At 45.6% G+C, this 22,442-nt stretch overlaps 1 protein-coding gene across 7 annotated transcripts in view; it reads right to left on the bottom strand.

The window, feature by feature from the left end:
- Nucleotides 1-447: 447 nt before the first annotated feature.
- LOC143487826 (NACHT, LRR and PYD domains-containing protein 3-like) overlaps nt 448-22,442 on the bottom strand; it is a 74,665-nt gene continuing 52,670 nt past the window's right edge. For 6 of the 7 annotated variants that reach the window (XM_076987038.1, XM_076987036.1, XM_076987041.1 and 3 more), the window contains one exon: nt 18,501-22,087. In XM_076987038.1, the coding sequence (XP_076843153.1) occupies nt 21,622-22,087 (466 nt within the window). In that variant the 3' untranslated portion in view covers nt 18,501-21,621. Of the gene's footprint in view, nt 1,784-2,040; nt 2,218-18,500; nt 22,088-22,442 lie in introns of those variants that run through there. The other variant, XM_076987043.1, reaches the window with a different exon arrangement.

Genomic DNA, 22,442 nt, shown 5'->3' with positions numbered 1-22,442 from the left:
AGTACTCCTCTTTCTGAGGGACCAGGTAAGTGGCTTGGTGCAAGGGGGCGTGTGCGAGGTGTGTGAGCGGGTGAGTGCACGCGCCCTCTGGTGGCCTCCTGGCCGACCCACCGTGATACATTCATATAATAATAATCTAATGACGTATGAGTCTAAAAACACACCTACATGTGCAGTGATCATCACTGATGGTGATTTGTGGACAATAGAAACATTGAAATGATAGTGTGTTTGGATGAACTGATGTTAACACCTGTGTAAATGTTAAATTATGATCTACACAGCGCTTTAAATGTTTAATTCATATATATTTATTACCTTCAGAATACATTTTATTGTAGATTGGAGTAAAATACACAACATTACCTTCATACACACACACAGTTCCTGGTTCACTTTCATACTGTGATAATGTGGAAATTTCTGAAATATATGAGGACTCTGGCATGGTTAAAAGAGAAATTTATTATAATGAAAAATAAGCATGAGAGTTCAGTGTAGAACAGAAGCTCTGGGGAGGGAGGGCAGTCCTCTCTCTTTAATACCGCGCGCAGGTGGGTCAGTATCATATGTTTATCTTATCACAGCATGTTTGGAAACACTGAGATCCTGATGGGGGAGAATGCACAGTAGACAGTTTTGTCCTTACATGAGCATTCTCTCTGAATAGTAGATTTCCTGTTTCAATATGAGCAGCTGATGTGTTTTCTACCTCTGCACATTCCTTTAACATGATCACAATACACACACACACACACACAAGCTCATGAGTATACACACTGAATCATACAATCTTCTTATTATCACAATAACATGTACTAAATCACTGTTCATAGTTCTCCTGTAATCAGAATGATGTCATTTACACCACAGATAATAACTCCACTTATTCCACCTCCACAGCTTCATAACATCACAGTGTTGATGTTTATGAACTTGGAGAACATAAAACAAAAGTATAATAACATTAATTTTATTTTTTCTGAACCATTTTACTGAACATTACAGTCATATGGCAACAGTTTCAGAACAAGCGTGTGTATGTGTGTGCATGTGTGTGTTTGATTGTGTGTCCATGTAAGGTAGGCATGTGTGTGTGTGTGTATCCATGTCAGGTAGACGTGTGTGTGTGTGTGTGTGTGTGTGTGTGTCCATGTAAGGTAGACGTGTGTGTGTGTGTGTGTGTGTGTGTGTGTGTGTGTGTGTCCATGTAAGGTAGGCGTGTGTGTGTGTGTGTCCGTCCATGTAAAAAAAAATGTAAAAAAAAACAGGGGCAGTCATGGCCTGGTGGTAGGGAACTGGTCTTGTGACCGGAGGGTCGTGGGTTTGATTCCCAGACCTGAGGCCATGACTGAGGTGCCCTTGAGCAAGGCACCTAACCCCAACTGCTCCCCGGGCTAGGGCTGCCCACCGCTCTGGGCACGTGTGACCCAGAGCACCCTAGTAAACACTAGTGTGTGTGTGTGTGTGTTCTAACTGCACAGATGGGTTAAAAGCGGAGGACAAATTTCGATTGTGTGTGTGTGTGTGTGTGTGTGTGTGTGTGTGTGTGTGTGTGTGTGTGTGTGTGTGTGTGTGTGTGTGTGTGTCCTGGTGTCCGGATGTGGGAAAATATGGTGAGAAGACACACAGTCCTCTATTGCAGTCATAATGACACAATCACACTAACACACACAACCATGGAGACTCATGTGTACAATCGTGTGTGTGTGTCTGTGGTCATCCTCTTCTCTGTATATGAGACTCAAATCATTTTCATCGTCTCCAATGAAGTTGACGGATACTGTAAGAGAGTACGACAGAATCAGACATGAAAACACACTCATCACTGTCAGACATCACACTCTATACACCAGGGGTCACCAACGGGCACCATGTCGCCCGCAAGGACGTCATGAGTCGCCCGCGGGCCTGTTCTAAAAATAAAAAAATAAGTGTTTTTTTTTTGCTACTATTAGAGATCGTCCGCGGTTGCTAGCGGTCTTCCCGCTTAGTAATCGACACTCGCTTAGCACCCCCCCCAGTAAGTCAGTAACTCACTCTAGTTTCTCCAGTGCACAGTGTGGATCCTCCAGTAGAGCAGAGAGCTGCTTCACTCCTGAGTATCCTGGTTCATTGTCGTTCAGATTCAGCTCTCTCAGGTGTGATGAGGGGTTTGACCTCAGAGCTGAACACAGAGCAGCACAGCCTTCCTCTCTAATACTGCACTCAGACAGACTGTAGAGAGAAGGAGAAAAATTCCTTACACATCAACACACACACACACACTCACACAAACATAGACACTGTGTGTGTACTCAGAAGTGACATATGGTGTGTGTTTGTAGAGAGAACAAGCAAGAAAGTGTTTGTATGTGAATCTAATAAATACAGTAATAGTTTGTGTCTCAGAGGGAAAAGGGGGGTACTGACTGTGTGTGTGTGTGTGTGTGTGTGTGTGTGAGAGAGAGAGAGAGAGAGAGAAAAGAGCTACACAGGGAAAACACCACAACAACAAATCTACAAACTCATACAGAGACACACCTTACCCCCACACCGACCCTCAGCCCTCTCCCAGTACCTCACATCTTACCCCCCACACCGGCCCTCAGCCCTCTCCCAGTACCTCACATCTTACCCCCCACACCGGCCCTCAGCCCTCTCCCAGTACCTCACATCTTACCCCCCACACCGGCCCTCAGCCCTCTCCCAGTACCTCACATCTTACCCCCCACACCGGCCCTCAGCCCTCTCCCAGTACCTCACATCTTACCCCCCACACCGGCCCTCAGCCCTCTCCCAATACCTCACATCTTACCCCCACACCGGCCCTCAGCCCTCTCCCAGTACCTCACATCTTACCCTCCACACCGGCCCTCAGCCCTCTCCCAGTACCTCACATCTTACCCCCCACACCGGCCCTCAGCCCTCTCACAGTACCTCACATCTGACCTTCCACACCGGCCCTCAGCCCTCTCCCAGTACTTCACATCTGACCTTCTACACCGGCCCTCAGCCCTCTCCCAGTACCTCACATCTTACCCCCCACACCGGCCCTCAGCCCTCTCCCAGTACCTCACATCTTACCCCCCACACCGGCCCTCAGCCCTCTCCCAGTACCTCACAGCTTAGCTGCACTCAAAATCTGCCCGTCACACAACAAGACTGAGACCTGCCCTGAAACACCCAAATCTCCAACCAAAAAGGTGAGAAAAGACAGATTAGACACAGAGCACCTGAACAACAGCATGTCTGCAGGTCCAAACATAGATGTCACTATTCTGATCGACTCAAATGGGAGATTCAGACGTGCTCTTTCCAGGTCAATAACAACATCAATAATATGGTGCCCTAAAATAAAAGATGCCCACAGAATACTATTTGACCCCAACCGTGGCACTTCCAAATACACAGGGGCAGTCATGGCCTGGTGGTAGGGAACTATTCTTGTGACCGGAGGGTCATGGGTTCGATTCCCAGACCTGAGGCCATGACTGAGGTGCCCTTGAGCAAGGCACCTAACCCCAACTGCTCCCCGGGCTAGGGCTGCCCACCGCTCTGGGCACGTGTGATCCACAGCCCCCTAGTAATCACTAGTGTGTGTGTGTGTGTGTTCTAACTGCACAGATGGGTTAAAAGCGGAGGACAATTTTCGATTGCAGTGTAAAAATCACAATTGACAAAATACGGCACATTTTATTTTTATACATCCTTATACACACGGGCACCAACGACCTCAGGACAGAGCAGGAGAGAGTAGGAGGAGAGAGTAGAAGGAGAGAGTAGGAGGACTCGTATGCAGAGTGGCATAAAGAGCAGCAGAATCATTTCCCACCGCCAAAATTATTGTCTCCACAGTCCTGCCACGTAAGGACTTCCACCCTGCAACCATCCAGAGGGTCAATGCAGACATCTCTAGAGGATGTGCCCTCATGCCCAACATCTCTAGAGGATGTGCCCTCATGCCCAACATCTCTAGAGGATGTGCCCTCATGCCCAACATCTCTAGAGGATGTGCCCTCACGCCCAACATCTCTAGAGGATGTGCCCTCATGCCCAACATCTCTAGAGGATGTGCCCTCACGCCCAACATCTCTAGAGGATGTGCCCTCATGCCCAACATCTCTAGAGGATGTGCCCTCACGCCCAACATCTCTAGAGGATGTGCCCTCATGCCCAACATCTCTAGAGGATGTGCCCTCACGCCCAACATCTCTAGAGGATGTGCCCTCATGCCCAACATCTCTAGAGGATGTGCCCTCACGCCCAACATCTCTAGAGGATGTGCCCTCACGCCCAACATCTCTAGAGGATGTGCCCTCATGCCCAACATCTCTAGAGGATGTGCCCTCACGCCCAACATCTCTAGAGGATGTGCCCTCACGCCCAACATCTCTAGAGGATGTGCCCTCACGCCCAACATCTCTAGAGGATGTGCCCTCATGCCCAACATCTCTAGAGGATGTGCCCTCATGCCCAACATCTCTAGAGGATGTGCCCTCATGCCCAACGTGCACCTTGCTCACCACGCCACCATCATCCCTTACCACCTTTATGACCACGTGCACATAAACACACAGTGGGGATTTTCACCAGGACACTTAAAGATGTTGCACTTGGCAGGAGACCTTACACCACACAACAACGTAGGAACAGACTACAGCAACATGGACACAGACATGCAGCCATCAGCCCAACCAACAGCACTTCCACAAAGCCCAACACCTGCTAGGACTACACAACACACCTCAGCCTGCACACCGTGGACCACCAACAGCACCAAACCACCAGGTGACACCACCCAGACCAGCACTAGGGGCCCATCCACCCAGACCATCACTAGGGGCCCATCCACCCAGACCAGCACTAGGGGCCCATCCACCCAGACCAGCACTAGGGGCCCGTTCACCCAGACCAGCACTAGGGGCCCGTTCACCCAGACCAGCACTAGGGGCCCGTTCACCCAGACCAGCACTAGGGACCCATCCACCCAGACCAGCACTAGGGGCCCATCCACCCAGACCAGCACTAGGGGCCCGTTCACCCAGACCAGCACTAGGGGCCCGTTCACCCAGACCAGCACTAGGGGCCCGTTCACCCAGACCAGCACTAGGGACCCGTTCACCCAGACCAGCACTAGGGACCCGTTCACCCAGACCAGCACTAGGGGCCCGTTCACCCAGACCAGCACTAGGGGCCCGTCCACCCAGACCAGCACTAGGGGCCCATCCACCCAGACCAGCACTAGGGGGCCCATCCATCCAGACCAGCACTAGGGGGCCCATCCATCCAGACCAGCACTAGGGGCCCAACCACCCAGACCAGCACTAGGGGCCCAACCACCCAGCCCAGCACTAGGGGCCCATACACCCAGACCAGCACTAGGGGCCCGTCCACCCAGACCAACACTAGGGGCCCGTCCACCCAGACCAGCACTAGGGGCCCATTCTCCCAGACCAGCACTAGGGGCCCATTCTCCCAGACCAGCACTAGGGGCCCATCCACCCAGACCAGCACTAGGGGCCCAACCACCCAGACCAGCACTAGGGACCCATCCACCCAGACCAGCACTAGGGACCCATCCACCCAGACCAGCACTAGGGGCCCATCCACCCAGACCAGCACTAGGGGCCCATCCACCCAGACCAACACTAGGGGCCCATCCACCCAGACCAGCCCATCACCCACCACGAGCCAGACTTGTGCAGTGTGAACACACTGCAGCCCCTGTGAACACGGCCACACACAGAGCAGCCCCTGTAATCCAGGACAACATCCTACAGAAGCAGCGCCGCTACACAGAGGCCCTTCAGACTCCACACACGTCTACACAGATGGGTGAAATTAAACAATTACTGCAATATATCTGTACAAAACTTACCTAACAAATACAAATAATACATATCTGTGAAAATAATTCAAAGATTATTATGAATCTTTATTATGGCTAATAATAATTACTATTATTACACAGTTAAAAACAAAACAAACTAACAAAAAACACAACAACAAAGATTTGGAATGATGAAACATTTTATAACAGTTACTTTATACTACCTATTACATATGAAACACAAACATAACATTGTTATGTTCTATACTAGAAGTTGCTTTAGTTTCTTGGTGTCACACCTGGCACCGCCCCTCCCTGCCTGTCTAGCCTGGCTCCTCCTCCTCTGGGCTGTTCTGCTTCTGTTTAGTTCCGCCTCTGTTTTTGTTTCCATAGTTTCAGTTCTTTTTCTCATTGGTTTCAGCTGTCGCTTGTTTTGAGATTCATTTAGGTTTGTATTTATTCCTTGTGTTTTGGGTAATCGGTGTGGGTCAATGTCTGAATCTAGATATTGCTTGTGCTATGCTTTCATTGTCATTCTCCATGTTAGTTTGCTGTGTGTACTTCGTTCGAGTTTCAGTGTGTTAGGTTTGTTTCTGTTTCGTCATATTTCCCTTCGTTGTGTTTCAGTTTGCCTTGTGTTGTATATGGTTAGTTTCAGATTCGTCATGTTATTGCCTTACACAACACGGCTAGCCAGTATGGTTAATTCTATTAGCCTTGAGTCCCGCTCTCCAGCGCCAGTGCGCACCCCTGTTTAAGCAACCACCCCAACATTACAAATTGACCCACCTAATCAGGACGCAGCAAGAGAGCTTAAAGTGGAGGTCCTCACTAGGGGTGACCTGCAATAGTCGCAGATTCGACTATAGTCGACTATACCCAGTACCATTCTAACTGCATGGGGGTGCCCAATGATGCAGCTAAGCATTAGTTGTTACATGAAATGTCTTTGTTTTTGTTATATACAGCCTTTTGTCAAATAAAATCATCCTAATTTCTGTTAATAAATATTTTTAAATGATGTGTGCGCATTAACAATAGGCATCTTCCTTACTACAGATTAATAAATCACACCCTGCAGTTGCACAATCCAAATGAGCGGAGCTGAACACGCTACAGAATACGCACAGCATCTCCCGAGATTATAATGGCTACTGAAAAACTTCAAAAGTATTTTGAAAAACAAAGATGAATCAAACAAAGTAAAGTGCAAGTTATGTCATCAACGTCTTTCATTTCGCACGACAACAACCAACATGGCATATCATTTAAAACGCGTAAGGCGAAAAAAAAAAACTTTGTCGTTTCAGTCGTGTCGTATCGTCTCGTCGCTTCTCGGCAAGTAGGCCTATAAACATTTTTTGTTGTTTGCTTTTAAACCCTGTTACTTGAACCTTTACTTGTATTTTTTTGCTGTTGTGTGGCAATGTTTTTATATTTTCAGGCAGGCATATTTTATTTAAAATATTTTTGACATTTTGCACAGTGCCTGTCTGACAGTTCGATATGCGCAATGCCCACTGACGGTTAATGTTCTCTAAGGTTTCATAAAAAAATAAATAAGTAAATAAATAAAAGCTGTATAAAGCCAACCTACCGTGTTTATTCATTAATCTGAGTGTTTTAGGTTTTTACTTTGAAGAGGAAAAAAGTCCTGAATGAGAACGGGATCCCACAGGGCCGTGGCTAAGGGCGAGCATTGGGGGGCAGTGCCCGTCCAATTAGAATGTCGTGCCCCCCCCACAACAGTGGACTTAGACGACTCCTTCAGACACACAACAAAACATTGGAAGCCATGCCAAGTATCCTGATCGCGATGAAACTTGCTTTAACATTTGGTGCTTCCACAGCCATGTGTGAGAATTCATTTTCAGTCTTCAAAAATGTTTTTACGGACCACAGACGTGCTATGCACCATATTCGCAAGGCACAGCTTGTGCAGCTAGCGTTCAAGCGAGATCTTACAAGGAAATGTACAAATGAATGGAAAGATAAGGTCCTGAGGCGGTTCTGCTCGGACTCTCGTCATCTACAACTTTTCTAATGGTGAGTCAACATTTGTTTTTTACGGCATATTAGTCATTTTATTGTTCATATGAGCTACCCTGTGGTGGTCTGACGTGATTAGAGTTACCGGTAGCTAGATAAATCTATTACTGGCTGTGCAGTTCATGAGGTGACTTTCTGTGGAGCGGATGTGGTATAGGGCGTGATTAGTTCATAACACACATTTTAGTCCTATTTTATTTTTATAGGCTTTGTAACTACTGCTAATGATTGCTTTATATCGGCGCTTAAATCTGCCCCCCCAGGTAAACCCATATGCCCACCCAGTGAAAAAAATCTGGCGACGGCCCCGGGATCCCGTTTAAGGTGCTCTAAATAAAAAAATAATAATAATAAACCCAATTCGACTATTAGTCGACGAAAGGGAAAAGCTGACGAATCAGATTCGACTATGAAAATCCTTAGTTGAATACACCCCTAGTCCTCACCCTTCCTTGGGAACCTGATTGAAGGGGTGAAACGGGGAGAGCCGTTTGAACTACCTTCAGAGATAAGTCCTCTGCATGCGTTTAATGCGGAAGGCCCCCTAGGTTTCATTCTTCAAAGCAGGATATTTTTTGACTGGTTACTCGGCCCACAACCTCCCAAATTCCTTAAGGTTAGATACCTCTTGCAATACCTTGAGGGTAAGGCCTTACAATGGGCTGATCTCCTGATGTCTCGGAGAGCCCATGAGATGGAGATTTGGATAGATTTTTTGGAATGCTCAGAGCACACTTTGGGAAATATAATGCAGGGCATTGGACACGTGATTGGTCCGACCCTGGAGTTGTAGCAGCCTTTAGGGCTGGACAGTTCCCCAGAGCAAAGTCAGCCACCCAGCCTGCGCTGATGCCAGCCGCAAGAGAGGCCTGCAAGTGTGTGTAAGGCTCAGGAGCAGCCTACGAGCATGACTACGACCCAGGAGAGGTCTGTAAGTGTACCGGAGGCCCAGGAGAGGCCTGTAAGTGTGGGTGAGGTCCAGGAGAGGCCTACAAGCATAAATGAGGCCCAGGAGAGGTCTGCAAGTGTGTATAAGGCCCAGGAGAGGCCTGCAAGCGTGCCGGAGGCCCAGGAGGGGTCTGCACCTGTTCCCTTAACCCGTAGGTCAGAGCCGTCGCTGCCTGTTCCTGCGGTCCGGAGGAGGGCATCGCCATCGGCGCCTGTTCCTGCGGTCCGGAGGAGGCCGCTATCACCGCCGGTTCCCGTGGTCTGGAGGAGGGCACAGCTGTCTCTGCCACTTCCCGCCATCCGGAGGAGTTCGCCATCACCACTGCCGCCTGTCCCCGTGACCTGTAGGAGGTCAGACCCGTCACTGCCTGTCCACGTGTTCCGGTAGGAGCTCGCCGCCACTGTTGCCACATGTTCCCGCCGTCCGGAGGAGGTCGCCGTCACTACTGCTGCCTGTCCCCGCGACCTGTAGGAGGTCAGACACCGCTGCCTGTCCCCGTGTTCCGGAGGAGGTCGCCACCAGTTCCCGCCGCTAGGAGGGGGCTGTCGCCGCCTGTCCCGGCATCCTGGAAGGGGTCATGTCCGGCTGTCTACAAGACCCTCAAGGAGTCTTGGCCTGTCCCTCAGACTGCTCAGCTTGGACCAGGAACTACTCAGCTTGGGCCAGGACCTGCACAGCTTGTTCCAGTTACCCTGCCACAGGGACTGCTGGGAACAGCTACCCAAAAGGACTATAATTGTGATAAAGGGGTCAGCATAACCCCCATGATATTGGACCTTCTGGACCGGTGGTGTGCCGACAGCGACCAGTGTTTCACTTCCATTCACTACCCCTACGTCCCCTACCTCTTTCATGTCCTCAGTGTTCGATTCCAGTTTTAGGTATTCACCAACTTCTGCTACTGGTCCTGCCTCCATGTCTCCTGTCTTGTTTCCAGGTTTCCGTGTTGTTCGTCCTGGTTTTGCCCCTGTTTCTGCAAGACTTGTTTTGTGTTCTGGTATAGTTTTAAGTGCCCCAGAGTAGCGCTCTAGAGGTGGGGTTCACTACACGGCTAGCCAGTATGGTTCATTCTATTAGCCTTGAGTCCCACTCTCAAGCGCCAGTGCGTCCGCTCCCTGATTATGCAACCACCCCAATGTTACACTTGGTTCATCTCATTTTAGACAAAAGGGGCAGTACTATGAACATGGTGTCACTCTCAGTCAGCATGTGGAACATCCAAGGTCTAAATTCATCAGCCTTTAGATTAAAAAGTCTGAACAAAGATTTTCAACACAATATCAAGGACACTGACATCCTTGTATTACAAGAGACATGGTGTAGGACAGATATGACCACTCACTGTCCCAGTGGCTATAGAGAAATCATCATACCCTCTCAAAAGCTGAACTCAGTGCATCAGGGCAGGGACTCAGGAGGAATAATCATATGGTACAGAGAAATACTACACAACTGCATAAAAACAATGAAAATTGGAAAATATTGTATCTGGTTTAAAATAAAAAACAAACACCCATGGCTTCTAAGAAAGACATATTCCTCTGTGCCATATATATTCCTCCCGTAGAATCCCCTTACTACTCAGAAGAAATGTTCCCTGAACTAGAGAGAGAGGTGAACCATTTCCAGGCCCAGGGAAATTATAACGTCTCATGACAAGGGGGCGGACACAAATGCGATACAGAGTGTGTTTTATTTTGAACTGAGAGCGTGACTGGTTGAATCGCGGTAACGCCGATTCGTATTGTACGAGATCGACGCGGTATGTTGGTCTTCTACACAATGCATGAAAGAATGGGTTATACAAAGCAGTAGAACTAACAGCAACAAAGGCTGAAGTACTCTGATACATAGATATACACAACACAGTGCATGAAAGACCAGGTCATACAAAACAGTAGAACTAACAGCAACGAAGGCTGAAATAAACTTAGACACACATACAACATACACGAGCAACACAGAAATGACAATGACCAGGTTAACTTAATCCTTCCACTAACCTAACCATTTTACTACAAATGCAAACAAGAAAGAACACACAAATATTCACTACAGAGACATTACTTTAAATGCAACGACCACAGCAACAATCACTCATTCAGGATCAAACTACACATACGAAAACGGACGTTTGATTAACATACACAACCATGTAGAAAACCAGAATACAAGCTGATAGACCATCCAAAGCACGATTGACAAACACGACTCACAAAACTGACACTCGCTAGAAACCAAGAAGCACAGGAATTCGAACATCACGGAGAAATGCTAAACATGGAAACACAACCAAACTGCAGAACCAACATGAACACTTAATGACTTACAACGAAGAACTAAACCCAAGAGCATTATAAGCCTAACTAATCAAGAAAACCCCTAGGAACAGCTGAACATTAATCAATAGGGGCGGAGCTAAGAACAGAAGACATAACCACCAAAATAAACAAGGAAATCAAAAAGGGGCCGACCCTAGCAACCACGGAGGTGTGGCTCGTCAAGGAGGGGGAGATAGAACGTAACATTACCCCCTCCTAAAGCGTGCCACTCCGGGGCACGCAAGAAGGACCCGAAAGGGACCCAGAGCCAACAGGAACAGATAAAACCGGAGGGGAAGCCAGGGACGGCCGATCAGAAGTAAGGGAGAGACCAAACACCGGAACCTCGGGCCCAGAGGAAGCGGACAGGTCACAACCCTCAGTAGGGACGACAGACAACGAGTCGGACTTCAGATGGGGCAGGAAACAACAGAACGGAGGATCGTAAACAGGAACACTCTGGAACGACCCATCGATGTGCACAGAGCCTGAGGACACCAACACAGAGCAGGCTGAATCGTCGTCAGGGGTCCCCACAGAGGAAACAGTCACGGGAAGGGACTGAACCACAGGTCGAGACCCACCAACAGAACATGGAAAGGGGACGGGAACAGGCCTATTCAACACAGATGAGGACAGGGGTGAAGAACCAGACAAACTAAGATTGGGTGCAATTGATGACGCTACAACACTATTAAATATAGACAAAACAACAGACATATGGACGGGAACAAGATGAACAAAGGAACACAATACAGGTAACCACACAGGGACAGAAACACCAAAGCCATGCATGTCAGGGTGTATTGAAACCAATCTTGGTATAAAAACCTGGACAGACACTGGAACCAATACATAATCTGGAATGGGGGCAGGGAATAAGGGCATACACATAGGATCCATATTAGACAGCACATTCAGAATACGAGACTGTATGTCCTCATGAATGGGCCCCTGATGTATTTCTGAAACCTTGGCAGGTCCCTGACGGACCTCAGGAACTGGAACAGTTTCATAAGGAGTCTGTATGCATGGCGACCTGTTCCGGATAGTGGGAGCAAGAGGTAATGTCTCTGTGTCACCAGGGAGAGTCACCGATGGGGAGGCATCACCAAAAGGCAGAGCAACTGTTGCAGCCACAAGGGAAGCACCAGGAGGTTCTGTGGCCGTGGGAGCCCTGGGGTTGAAAGCGCCGGAGGGCGCGGCGGACAGCGACGAGGAGGCGCCGGAGGGCGCGGCGGACGGCGACGAGGAGGCGCCGGAGGGCGCGGCGGACGGCGACGAGGAGGCGCATGACAGCGCGGCGGACGACGAGGAGGAGGAACTAGAAGGCACAGATGTAAAAGCCGCTGTTGCCATAGCAACATCCAACAAAACACCCGAGTCAGTGTCAGATTGATTAGCAGGAAAAACCGCACCAAGGTCAACCTGCATAGACAAGGGAACAGCTCCGAGGCTCGACCGGTTTGCTGGTAAAGTGTCCTCAAAAGCACACTGGGTCAAAGAGGTAGCCTCTCGGGTCAAGGAATCCATGGGTTCCATGGGCACAGAGTCTGCACTCAAAGGCACAGTAGCAACCGAACTTCCTCTGAAGCAATCTCAGCACTCTGACAAAAGGTCCTCTTACATCCAACATAGTCTATGGGATCAGCACAGTGGGCGGTTAGAGTCTTATATTCCAATGTTGAACATGCAACTGGAGCTCTTGCCTGTACTCGTAACAAAGGTCCAGAGGATAGGAGAGGAACAGGGCTCTCTACACCAGAAGCAATCAAGGCCTTTTTAGAAAAACGTTGCCTAAGAAACCCAAAAAAACCTGCAATAGACCAAGCCTCCGTTGGTCTAGTAGATAACACTAGATCTGCCCATTCTAGTGCCATACCTCTCAACCGTGATCTCATGAAGAGCACTAAAATGTTCTCCGGAGGTTTTGGGCAAATCAAATGCTCGACATACAGACTACATTGCATAATAAAAAGCCCCAAGTCACCATTTTCCCCACTGAATTCGCAAGGGCAAGCCATCAAAGAAGGCAACACACCGGGTCGGCCATACACATCTAATGACAAATCTGTTTGGATTAAGTCCAAGTGATCCTTGAAACTTATCCGTTTACTAGACGAGTTCTTACTTTCCAAGGAAACTATGTCTGAAGTAATATTAGTCAAAACAGAACCACTTTGATCTCGTTCCTGAAAAGGAGGACTCGAGTGTATCTCTCTCGCTGTGTCCTGATTAGGTAAGTCATTCTGTAACGTCTCATGACAAGGGGGCGGACACAATTGCGATACAGAGTGTGTTTTATTTTGAACTGAGAGCGAGACTGGTTGAATCGCGGTGACGCCGATTCGTATTGTACGAGATCGACGCGGCATGTTGGTCTTCTACACAATGCATGAAAGACTGGGTCATACAAAACAGTAGAACTAACAGCAACGAAGGCTGAAATAAACTTAGATGCATAAATGCACACATACAACATACACAAGCAACACAGAAATGACAATGACCAGGTTAACTTAATTCTTCCACTAACCTAACCATTTTACTACAAATGCAAACAAGAAAGAACACACAAATATTCACTACAGAGACATTACTTTAAATGCAACGACCACAGCAACAATCACTCATTCAGGATAAAACTACACATACGAAAACGGACGTTTGATTAACATACACAACCATGTAGAACACCAGAATACAAGCTGATAGACCATCCAAAGCACGATTGACAAACACGACCCACAAAACTGACACTCGCTAGAAACCAAGAAGCACAGGAATTCGAACATCACGGAGAAATGCTAAACATGGAAACACAACCAAACTGCAGAACCAACATGAACACTTAATGACTTACAACGAAGAACTAAACCCAAGAGCATTATAAGCCTAACTAATCAAGAAAACCCCTAGGAACAGCTGAACATTAATCAATAGGGGCGGAGCTAAGAACAGAAGACATAACCACCAAAATAAACAAGGAAATCAAAAAGGGGCCGACCCTAGCAACCACGGAGGTGTGGCTCGTCAAGGAGGGGGAGATAGAACGTAACAGAAATGTGCTCATCTGTGGGGACTTAAATGCAAGAACTGGAACACAGCCTGATTTTATAAACTCAAAGAATGACAAATACATTAAAAACAAAATTCTGTACAATAACAACCTTCCTTATGCCCCACAGAAGCAATATGGATCAAGTGGTCAACAAAAATGGCAAAAAACTCTTGCAGCTCTGTCAAAGTCTGAGCCTGTACATCGTCAATGGTAGGTTACGAGGGGACTCCTTAGGCAGGTACACATTTTGCTCACCTCTTGGGAACAGTACAGTAGACTACATGATAACAGATTTAGACCTTTTATCTCTCGTGCATTCAGTGTTAAACCACTAACTCCTCTGTCTGACCACAGCCAAATTACTGTGTTCATTAAAAGGACAGAGAATAACAACACTCCACCCACACAGCCCAGTAACCTGTATAACATCAGAAGATCATACAGATGGGCCCAAAACAGCTCAGAAGAATTCCAGAAAGCAATCAGAGACCCACAAATTCAAACACTTCTAAACATCTTTCTGGAAACCACATACACTCACAGTAAAGAGGGAGTCAATCTGGCAGTTAAAAATCTAAATAGGATTTTTGATAAAACAGCAGAAAAGGCCAAACTGAAAATGAAAAGGAAATCAAAACCAAAACTCAAAAAAGAAGATGAATGGTTTGACCAAGAGTGCCAAAACATGCAAAAAGAATTAAGGAAATTATCTAATCAGAAATGCAGAGAGACAAATAACGCACCTATAGTACGTCTTCTTTACTGTGAAACTCTTAAGAAATATAAACGTACACTCAGAACAAAAAAAGCTCAATACACCTACAAGCAACTGACACTAATTGAGGAGTCAATCAGAACAAACCAATTCTGGAAAAACTGGAACAACCTGAGAAAGAAAGATCATGAAGAATTGGCCATTCAGAATGCAGACATCTGGACAAATCACTTCCAAACACTTTTTAAGAAGATAAAATTGGATCAAATTTCTAAACAACATGACATAAATAGAAAACGTGAAGAACTAGAATTGACTATTAACCATCTGCTCGACATTCTGGAGTTTTCCCAATGTGAAGTGTTCATTTCTGGACCGATACCAACTGCACATTGGGGCAGTGGTCACTTTACCAGACTGCTGGCTCTAAACAGCTGGCTCACTACAGCCTGTGCACATTGGAAGGTAAACTTCATTGACAATTTCAACATCTTTTGGAGGCGTCCTGAGCTTTTTAAACCTCATCAGCTTCACCCTAACAAGGCTGGGACTTGTAGGAACTCACCTACTTCTCCTGCACACTCAGTGAATTCTCAGGTCTGACACACTGGAACCCATGCTCCTAGTCAGTATTACATTCCAGTTCTTACGTTCGTTACGTTCCATAGCCGGTGGCATGGCTCCCAGAATCGAAATAAAAATGTAATCAGAAGAAAACACAGTAGTACAAAACATTGTAACAAACAAAATTTGAAAATGCACAATGCACAATGCATTTGAAAATGTGATGTAAGCTATGCTGATCAAACACATCAAGTCTTTAAAGTCTCCTTACTAAATGTCCGCTCACTCACAAACAAGTCTTTTATAATAGTCAAATTAATTGAAGATTATTGTCTGGACTTTCTTTTTCTAACAGAGACTTGGCTTGATAGCAATGGAACAATAGTGCTAAATGAAGCTTCACCTCGCGACTTTAACTATTTTAATGTCTCTAGAGCACAGGTGTCAAACTCAAGGCCCGCAGGCCAAATGTGGCCCGCCGCGTCATTTTATGTGGCCCGCGAGAAAAAATAAAAAGAAGTAAAAGTGAGCAAAGACTACATTTTCCACAATTATGTTACCCGCAAAGTGATGGCATCTCGACACTGCAGTATTTCCATATCGATGCGAAGTGTAATTGGAAAATACAAATAATGATCCCAAAATGTTCAGGAAGAGAAACATCGATGCAGATAGAAGGGTATTTCAAGAAAGATGGGAAAGCGATGTTTGCGCTTCAAGGAGAAAAACGGGTATGAAGCGGTGGCGGTAAAGAGTATAATACGTCGGCATTTTGCGACCAAACATGGAGCTAATTATGCCAAAATTAGCCATCAAGAAAAACGACGAATTGTCAAAGAATTAAAAAACTAACTGCGATCACAATAGAATGTGTTCATAACCACAAACGAAACGGCAGTAAAAGTTGATTTGTTGTGGCTGAAGAAATTGCCGCGCTTCAGTCTTTTTCAGAGAGCATTTTTGAAGCACAATCGCTATTTTCACAATAATTTGATATTTCAGGTTTTGAACAAAGTAAATGTGATATATTTGATTAATTTTTCTTTATTCACTTAGATAGTTTGATCGTTGATTGATGGAGTAATGTGGGTTTCATAACCTAACAAATTTAAAGGATTTATGTTATAATAACAGCATCAAGCAAACATTTTTTACACATTAAATAGCGCACATTAAATAGACAAACCACATTAGCCCCATGTGATTACGAGACTGGTCACAGGTGAGACGGATTATCACAGGACATAACCACACCCACGGAGTTCCACCGACGCAGACGATGCACGTGGACAACGTATACACACGCCCAAAAGGGAGGGGCCGGGGTCCTCACATGACACACGGCCACATAGGGCTGTGATGGTATGGATTTTTTCTTACCATGGTGAGAGAGCAACGTATCACCGTGGTGATGCAGTTAACTGCTTAAATAATAAATAAATAAATAATTTATTTAAAAAACACACTTTTAAATGAACAAAAACTTTATTTGTTGTAAAGTAAATACTTTAGGCAAGATTATGGCCATTGTTAATAATGATGTGAATTTAAAATAATAATCTTATTTTTCTGTCTTCATGTTCCTTGCAAGACAAACCAACATGTTCACTTTGTCCGGTTTAAAGAACGATCTAAACGAGGTGGCAATGTTACCTGCCGTGCTGAACACACGCCCCGATGGAGTGCTCGTTGCGCAAACAGTCAAATATTTTCTGGAAATGTTTGACAGAAGAGGGAATCGATTTTGATTTTCCTGCCACCAGGAAAGTGGATCCGAATGTGAATCGAGGGCTTCCTCCTGCAAATACCTCGCGAGTTCAGTGTCCACTAGGGTTGCCACCTGTCCCGATTTTCCTGGGACTGTCCCGGTTTTCCTGGGCTGTCCCGATTTTCCTTATTTTTAATATTCGATCCTGGCAAAAAAATTATTCATTTAATGTCCCGGTTTTCACTAGGTTAGTTTAAACAACTAATTAGACTGTTTCTGCACACTTTAAATCCGTCTTTTTTCTCTCTCGCTGTGTCCATTTTATGTTCGCCACCCCCCACCCCCCGTCAACAATTTACGTTCAACAACCCCCCCCCCCAGTCAACAACTTACGTTTGCCACCCCCACCCCCCCGTCAACGTTTGCGTATAACAGAGTGTCCTTGTTTTTTGTCAGACCTAGGTGGCAACCCTAGTGTCCGCACAGATTCTCCTGGGGACTGGAGTGGAGGTCTTTTCTTTTTCCAAGCAGGTCTGCGAGAATCATTTTTTTAGGTGCAGGAGGTGGTGCACTTGCTCCTTCTCCAGCTGTCGTGTGCATGGCTCCATCTCTGTCATCACAGAGCTCTTCGGGTACTTGCAGCATCTCTTCCAACAGCGCGTCTTTGACATCATCTACAGGGCTGATGTCCCTGTATCTTGGGTCAACGAACAAGGCATTTGCCAACAGTCGCTGTGTTGCAGGTGCATTGTATTTGTCTTCCAAGACTCCGATCATTTTTAGTTTCAGGTTGCGTGTCTTCTTTGGTTGGAAGCAGATCCTCACATAGTAACTGTAGGACTGGTTTCACAGACGACGCTGTAACCGTCTTCTCTGAAGACAATGCGTCTGTAAAATCCGCAACTTTCTTCAGCGCTGCATTTACTGATTCTAGGACTTTGACATCCTGCCAAGTAGGAATCCAATGTTGGCTGTGCCGGTCATCCAACACTCTTTTAATGGCTGGGATGTGCTCCAGAACGCATTGTATCATCTTCTGCATTGTACCCCATCTAGTTGGACAATCCTGTAGGGGTGTATTCAACTAAGGATTTTTATAGTCGAATCTGATTCGTCAGCTTTTCCCTTTAGTCGACTAATAATCGAATCGGGTTTATTTATTTATTTTTAGAGCACCTTAAACGGGATCCCGTTCTCATTCAGGACTTTTTTCCTCTTCAAAGTAAAAACCTAAAACACTCAGATAAATGAATAAACAAGGTAGGTTGGCTTTATTCAGCTTTTATTTATTTACTTATTAATTTTTTTATGAAACGTTAGAGAACATTAACCGTCAGTAACCACATATTGAACTGTCAGACAGGCACTGTGCAAAATGTCAAAAATATTTAAAATAAAATATGCCTGCCTGAAAATATAAAAAATTGCCACACAACAGCAAAAAAATACAAGGAAAGGTTCATATCGAACTGTCAGACAGGCACTGTGCAAAATGTCAAAAATATTTTAAATAAAATATGCCTGCCTGAAAATATAAAAAATTGCCACACAACAGCAAAAAAATACAAGGAAAGGTTCAAGTAACGGGGTTTAAAAGCAAACAACAACAAAAAATGTTTATAGGCCTACTTGCCGAGACGCACCGCGACGAGACGACACGACACGACTGAAACGACAAATGTTTTATTCACCTTACGCGTTTTAAATGGTATGCCATGTTGGTTGTTGTCATGCGAAATGAAAGACGTTGATGACATAACTTGCACTTTACTTGGTTTGATTCTTCTTTATGTTTTTCAAAATACTTTTGAAGTTTTTTAGTAGACATTATAATCTCGGCAGATGCTGCGCGTATTCTGTAGCGTGTTCAGCTCGCTCGTTTGGATTGTGCAACAGCAGGGTGTGATTTATTAATGTGTAGTAAGGAAGATGCCTATTGTTAATGCGCACACATCATTTAAAAATATTTAATAACAGAAATTAAGATGATTTTATTTGACAAAAGGCTATATATAACAAAAACAAAGACATTTCATGTAACAACTAATGCTTAGCTGCATCCTTGGGCACCCCCATGCAGTTAGAATGGTACATTCGACTATGACGTTCATAGTCGACTAGGGGGTTTAGTCGACTATAGTCGAATCAGCGACTATTGCAGGTCACCCCTACAATCCTGTGAATAAATGTAAAACATAATTGTCTTTAAATAGGCTATTCATAAGTATGCTATGTTAACATTGGGCTGTTTGATCATTAAAATAGGCAGAAGAAATTCAGATTATTGGCCTGTCCGTAAATTTCGTCTAGTCATGTATTTAATAGAATATTTAGCTTCATATTCGTTTTGTCAGGGCTGGCCCCAGGGCTGCTCCCAGGGCTGCTCTTTCAAGTGCACTTTGCATAATTATGCTTTGTCTATTGTACTTTATTGTCTCTTTCCTCAGGTATTGTGCATAATTGGGTTATAGGAATTATTTACTGTCTTTTTCCTCAGGGGATGTGTATATTCAGGTATAATTGTTAGGTATCATTTGACTTTCGTCTAGTGGTTTTTCCAGCTTAGAGTACCTTGTGTTCAGGACTATCTATTCTACCTTGGAGATTCCAAGCAACTACATAGCACTTTTGTAAGTCGCTCTGGATAAGAGCGTCTGCTAAATGCCATAAATGTAAATGTAAATGTAATGCTCCTCCTGTCGCCACCAGGAGGAGCCCGCAAGTCAGACCACAGGCTAATCAGCGGTGATGGCATTCACCTGCCATCCTTTCTTTATAAGGACGACAGACGCAGTGCCTCACCGCTGAGTTGTCTGCTTCATGTCATCAACCTCAAGCCATCTCTCTATTGTCTTTGCTCGGTGTCTCCCCACCCTGCCTCTTGCTCGTTCCAGTTGTTTTGTTCTTATCTCCTGCGCCACTCCCTGGACTCTCTCAAGTTTTCCTCCCACTGTTATTCTTCCTGTCCGTTTGGTTTTGGTTTTTGGGAAGAGTTTTTGTCCCTCGCGGCGTTTGCCAGCCAGCCAGCTACTTCCCCTGGCGTCCTTTGTTTTCTCTTTGGTTTTCTGTTTGTTTGTTTGTTACACGCATTGAGTATTTCCGCGATTGTTTTCCATTTTCCCCTGTTTCACACGTTGAGTATTTCCGCGATTACTTTCAGTTCACCCTCGACGTTGGCACTGAAAACACATCGCGCTGTGTCTTTGTTCCCTCATGTGTGTGCTATCGTTCAGTGCACGGACGAGGCGCTTGGGTCTGCCATCTTTAAACATCAATCAATCAATCAATCAAATTTTATTTATATAGCGCTTTTTACAACAGTTGTTGTCACAAAGCAGCTTTACAAGTGCCGAGTCCTAGCCCCCAGTGAGCAAGCCAAAGGCGACAGTGGCAAGGAAAAACTCCCTAGTTTTTTGCATGAGGAAGAAACCTTGAGAGGAACCAAGACTCAGGGGGGGAACCCATCCTCCTCTGGCCGACACCGGTCACCATGACAACAACAACAATTTAGACAGAAAGAAAAGGAAAAATATGTAATAATGTCCATCATGATGTATGCATCCGGTTAGGCAGGAGGTGGCTGGCACTGGATAACTCGCTTGTCTCTCCTCATCTCATTATTCCTCAAGCAGGCGGGCAGCCATGTGGAGAAATGAAACAGGGAAAATTAGCTCTGTATGAGGACATATACAGGACAGGTGAAATTATAAACATTTCCGGAGTGTGGCAGCAACTCCGGCATTAAGTTAAATTATTACAGCCTAGCTAAAAAGGCAGAACCAGAAGGTAACATAGGCTTGGGGGCATTCTGAGACAATAGCATCCGTCCACTGCACTGTCAACAAACTTGAGTGACCACGAGCAGTGACAGGACGACAGCACCAGCACCCCAGTCTACCATAAAACCCTTCGTCTATGAACCCCTGGATCTGTACCTTAATCTAAGGGGGGATATTAATTATCAAACGCTAAACTAAATAAGTGGGTTTTCAACCTAGACTTAAAGATTGTGACTGTGTCGGAGTCCCGGACGCATTTAGGAAGATTATTCCAAAGCTGGGGGGCCTTACAAGAAAAGGCTCTTCCCCCTGCTGTTACCTTGTTAATTTTTGGAACTAATAAAAGACCAGCACCCTGTGATCTTAGTGGGCGTGGGGGTTCGTAATAGGAAATAAGTTCCTGAAGGTACTCAGGAGCAAGCCCGTGCAATGCTTTATAAGTTAATAAAAGAATTTTAAAGTCAATACGGAATTTAACTGGGAACTGGGAACATCCACAGGAGATTCCGTCTCCCACATCTCCCGCTCTGACACGTTTTGGGGGAATTGTATTTTGTAATCATGCATTATTAAAATGTTTTTAATTCAATGTTATAAACTGCTCTTATTCTTATTTGATCTTATTTTTTTACGTTTTGTGTTGTATTACCCCAATTACTTTTATTAACTGTATTGGAGGTGCGGGGGATGGGCACAATAAATTACAAGAGTTTCGACATGACAAAGAAAGAGGAGGGGAAGTTCAGGACAACTCACCAGAACTAAGCACTGCTGGAGTTCAGATTGTTCTTTATGTAGCTTTCTCTTATTTTGCCAGCTCTGTAAGAAAGTCGTCACCAACGTTCTGCACAAACCCATAGCTCGGGCAGTGCGGTCCTTTTCGGTTTTCAGTGTGTTGGTAATGGCTAAATGCAGGTTATGGCCAAAGCAACTTGGCCTTTGCCAGCCAAGTTTATGCACTGCAGCCACAATGTTGGCCCCGTTGTCCGTCGTAATGCAGACCAGTTTCCTCTCGTCCAGGGACCACTCTTGGAAGGAGGACCTGAGGGCTTCGGTCAAGTTGTCACCTGTGTGGCTTTCTGGCACAAATACAGTCTCCAGGCACTTTGATTTTAGTTCCCAGTTTGCACTGAAATAGTGAATGGTCAGACTGTACGGCATCATATTCACGCTAGACCACATATCAGTTGTTGCTGAGAAATAGTCAATGTTTTTCAAGTCTCGTATTATGCCTTCCTTCACTGTTAGATACATTTCAGGGATCGCTGTTTGAGAAAAGTCTGGCAGCACATATTGTTTATCAAAAGCCTGCAGCATGGCTTTGAATGCAGGTTTCTCAACAGTATGAAACGGCACCCTTTCTTCAACCAAATAGCAATGTCCAGACTTATTGAAATCAGGGAGGTCACACGCGCATACACGCACACACACACATGCACAAACACACACAAACATACACACACACACACACGAACACACACAAA

The sequence above is a fragment of the Brachyhypopomus gauderio genome, unplaced genomic scaffold (assembly GCF_052324685.1).
Source record: "Brachyhypopomus gauderio isolate BG-103 unplaced genomic scaffold, BGAUD_0.2 sc50, whole genome shotgun sequence".
Taxonomy (NCBI): Eukaryota; Metazoa; Chordata; class Actinopteri; order Gymnotiformes; family Hypopomidae; genus Brachyhypopomus; species Brachyhypopomus gauderio.
The sequence above is the reverse complement of the archived record's forward strand: the minus strand, read 5'-3'. Positions and strand labels throughout refer to the sequence as shown.